Raw genomic sequence first — 4,367 nt, 5'->3', positions numbered from 1 at the left:
GTGTGTGCCACCATGCCTGGGAGAATTGTACATTAACATTTTTTGTGATTTATTTTTATTTTATGTGTATGAGTGTTTGCCTGCATGTATGTAAGTGCTCTGTGTTGTGCAATGCCCACAGAGGCCAGAAGAGTGTGACTGATCCCCTGGAACAGAGGGTTGTTAGGTGTCAAGTCTGTACTGAGAACTGAACCGGGGTCCTCGGCCAGTGCTATTAACCTTTGGGCCATCTCTCCAGCCCCTGAGAATTGTACATTTTTATAAGGCACAATGTGATGCTTCATTTCTAGTTTTGTGATATTGTTTCTGTTTATTTTGAAATTACGTGTGTGTGTGTGTGTGTGTGTGTGTGTGTGTGTCCAGAGGACAACTTGGGGGATCTGGTTCTTTCCTTCCACCGTGGGGATTCCTAAGATGAAAGTCAGGTTGTCAGGCTTGGTGGCAAGCACCTTTACCTACCATTTTGCTGGTCCTGTTTTCCTTTTGGAACAACTCTAACCATGTAGCCCAGGCTGGCCTTGAACTCCTTACCTTCCTATATCTGCCTCCCAACTGCTGGGATTACAGGGTCAGACACCATGCCACATGTGTTATTTTTATTTAGACACATCTTGGATTCTAAACAACTTTGTCTTTTCATGGTGCAAGGAATTGAGCCCAGGGTCTTGTGCACCCAAATGCTTACATACTCTAACACCTACACCCTTAGCCCCATAATAACATTTACACTAATATGAATGGGGCTGGGATATCTCTCATGGTAAAGCAAGATCATGTAAAACCAAAGGCAGGCATGGTGGCAAGTGTTTCTAGTCCCAGCACTGTGGAGGTGGACATAGGCAGATCCCTGGAGCCTGCTGCTCAGCCACCCTAATCCACTTCCTGAGTTCCAGGTCAGTGAGCAATCCTGTCTCAGAAACAAAACAAACAGAAAGGTCGATGGCACCAAGGAATGACACCTCAGGTGTCCTCTGGCCTCCACACAGGTCTATGCATGTGTATGCACACTGTCTAATGTATGTACACCTGCACACTCATAAACATGCACACACACAAGTTAACATAAACTTTGACTCTACATTGTGATTTCATATTAAATATCTAAAACAACAAAACTAAATAAATATCACAAAACAAAATTTTATCATCACAATCAAAATTAAGATCCTTCTGATGCAGTCAACAAGAGACACAGGGGATGAATGTGTAATACAGTGGTAAAGCACTCGCCTAGCAACAAGAGCTCCGGGTTCCACCCCAGTACCAGAAAAGTGGAGGCATAACCACAACTGTAACTCCAGCTCCAGGGGATCTGGGGCCTCAGGCTTCTCCAGCAAAAGATCTCTTTAAGTTTGAGACCAGTCTTTTCTATGTCGTGAGTTCCAGGCCAGCCAGGGCTACAAAATGAGACCCCCTCCCCCCTCCCCAAGTGAAAAAAGAACAGACTACATACCTACAGGTTACAACTATGTGACATTCTGGATAAGCAAAACAATGGATACAAAAAAGGACCAATGGTGTAAGGGGCTGGGACAGAGAAGGACGAACAGGCAGAGCAGGGAAGGCTTATGACAATGAAAATTAGTTGCACAACACTGCAATGGTGGCCACATGTCATTATACATATATCCAAACCACAGAACGTTTGGCATCAAGAATGAATTTAATGTAAACTATGAACTCCAGGTGCCAATCTGGGCTCATCAATTGTGGCATAAAGCACTCTGGGGCGTGGGGGGGGGGCGAGTTGATAACACAGGAATCTCCACGTGGGTGAGGTGAGACTTTATGGGACATCTCCCCATTTTCCTCTCAATTTAGTAAATTTAAAATTGCCCTAAGGAAATTAGTTTCTAACTTAATGGTACACAGAAATATTTTGAGTAGACAAAACCTGCCACTCCTGTGGAGTTCCTGCTCAGCTGGTCTCTAAACACTCTGTCCATTCTGCATCAATCATGAAGATGCACAGCTTATTATTTGCAGGAACAACTCCTCCAGGAAAAAAAAAAAAAAGCAAAAACAAAACCGGAGCAAAATGCTGGGCTAGGCCAGGCGCGCAGAGGGTCAGGACACTGGGCCTGGCCTGGAGGTCTAACTCCAGCGGTTCTTACAAGGCGTTTTCAACAGGCTTCAGCTCAACAGGGTCTGCACATGTGTGAAAACACCGGAAAGCAGGCACTTAGGAACATGCAATGATGTGTTTCCACCTTCCTCCAGCAGGGACAGCACTGATAACCCAGGGGCCTTCCAAAGTGCAGGACACAGCAGTCTGCCGTGGGAAACTCGGCCAGGAGCCCAGATACGGACACCGCGGCCACTCTGGCTCGTGTTCCTGCCCGTTTGCTCTGCCCTGGACCAGGCCAGTTCCCACAGGGCAGCGGGCCGAGCCCTCCGCCCGCCCAGACTCCTCCCAGCTCCTGCGGTCCGGCCGCTCCTCGGACCCGAGGTCCCAGCTCCCAGGGCCGCAGGAAGCTGCGTCCAGAGCACCGACATCCGCGCTGAAACGTCGGATCCTCTTCGGGTCCTGGGGACTCCACGGCCACCCCGCGGTCCAGACCGCCCCAGCCGGCACTCGCGGTCTCCTCACCACCTGCAGCGGGCCTGGAACTGTTCACCAGAGATCGCCTGCCTCTCTGCCTCCTGAGTGCTGGGATTTAAGGCGTGGGCCACGCCCCACAGGCTTTTTTTATTTTTTAAAATATTTTATTATTTTTATTTTATGTGTATTGTATTGCCTGCATGTAGGTAAGTACACCGCTGTTGTGCAATGCCGGCGGAGGTCAGAAGAGGCTGTCGGTTCCCCTGGAACTGGAGTTTTGACAGTTGTTAGCTGTAACGTAGGTGCTGGGATTCGAACCCGGTGTTTCTACAAGAACAACCAGTGTTCTTAACCGCTGAGCCATCTCTCCAGCCCCTTTGTTTTTAATAAGGCTGTTGCTTTCCTAATGAATCAATCACTGGCAGGGATATTTTTGTTCTGGTACAGCAGATGGAACTTAGGGAGGGCCTCATGTGACTGGCAAACCTTTCTTTACCCAACTTTAAGAAAAATTCCTCTTGAGACAGGTTTCACTCTCCACTCCCTTAACCCACAGGTACCTTGAAATTTATATCCTCCTGTCTCCAGAAGTTGCATGGGTGGTATTGAAATTAGTTGTCCCTGTTATGTGCTTGTGTACCATTCAGGACGTTCGGAATGACTGGTTTCTGATAGGAAATGAGAAATTAAGGATGGCTTGCTAAGATGGTGAGAAGTGTCCAAAGAATTAGTACATGTTAAGGAAGGAAGCAATTGAGGGAAAACAGGCCCCATTTTCAGACACCTGAGAATTGTCACCCCTGCGAATTTTAAATGTTTTGAGTTATTTCTAGTTCTAGTAGAATGCACATCTAGTATTTCACAATCCCGAATATTTTCTTGAATGAAAAGTTGTTTGTTTTTTTTTAAATGGGCTTTCTAGCTGGGTGTGGTGGCGGCATGCCTTTAATCCCAGCACTCAGAGCAGAGGCTGGCAGAGAGGCAGGCAGATCTCTTGATTTAGAGGCCAGCTGGGGTTACAGGGAGACCCTGTCTCTAAAAGACAAAAAAAAAAAGTGGGGGTGGGGGGGTCAGCGGCTTTCTAGAGATTTCTAAACTTTGAAATTGTGGAATAACTTCTTTGGTTTTGTGTGTTTGCTTTCCAATTGGAAAACAGAAACACCTGGACTCTAAATGCTAGCCCAAACAAAGTTCAGAAGCCTTTTAAAAATTAATGCAAGGTAAACCAGGTGGAGTGTTAAGGGTCTGTAATTCCAGCTACCCAGGAGACTGAGGCAGGAGTTTCTAGATTTCATGGCCAGCCTGGTAAACTTTAACAAAACCCTTTTTGGCAAAGTTTAAAAAAAAGTTTTTCCAGTAGGAATAAGACAATTTTTTATGGAAAGGAAAAATGTCAGCTACTCTTAGTTACTCCTGTCACTCTGAAGCCTAAATAAGTAGAATTAGTGGTAAGTAAACTTAGCAGTCTAAAGTAATATTGGGGATAATCTTTAAAGCCCAATAACAGTTGCAGTGTATAGGGTTCGAGGCTTGCATGAAGTCCAATCTTGTACTTAGTTTAAAATCTAATCTCTTTGTTGTGTAAGTATTATTTTGAGAATACAGAACCCAAGGATTATACAGACTAGATGTTTTAAGTTTTTGTTAGGCTATTACATGACCACAAAAGCAATCAAAGAAAATGTTTGGATCTAGCAAATACTCTTAAAGTAGTAGCTATTTTCTTAGCCATGTGTTTTCAGCATAACCCCTTATCTCTTAATGTGAATAACTTTTCGATACCATCCCATCAAATTACTTTTCAAATTCTGCAATTTTTCTCTTC

General features: G+C 45.1%; 1 protein-coding gene across 1 annotated transcript in view; it reads left to right on the top strand.

The window, feature by feature from the left end:
- The first annotated feature begins 2,198 nt into the window (after window positions 1-2,198).
- LOC103736923 (taste receptor cell protein 1) overlaps window positions 2,199-4,367 on the top strand; it is a 26,112-nt gene continuing 23,943 nt past the window's right edge. The window contains 1 exon segment of the mRNA XM_029565107.1: window positions 2,199-2,580. Within this exon segment, the coding sequence (XP_029420967.1) occupies window positions 2,199-2,580 (382 nt within the window).

Source organism: Nannospalax galili, unplaced genomic scaffold (genome assembly GCF_000622305.1).
Source record: "Nannospalax galili isolate Female #2095 unplaced genomic scaffold, S.galili_v1.0 scaffold54, whole genome shotgun sequence".
NCBI lineage: Eukaryota > Metazoa > Chordata > Mammalia > Rodentia > Spalacidae > Nannospalax > Nannospalax galili.
Note: the sequence above shows the minus strand (reverse complement) of the source record. Positions and strands in the feature narration are given on the sequence as shown.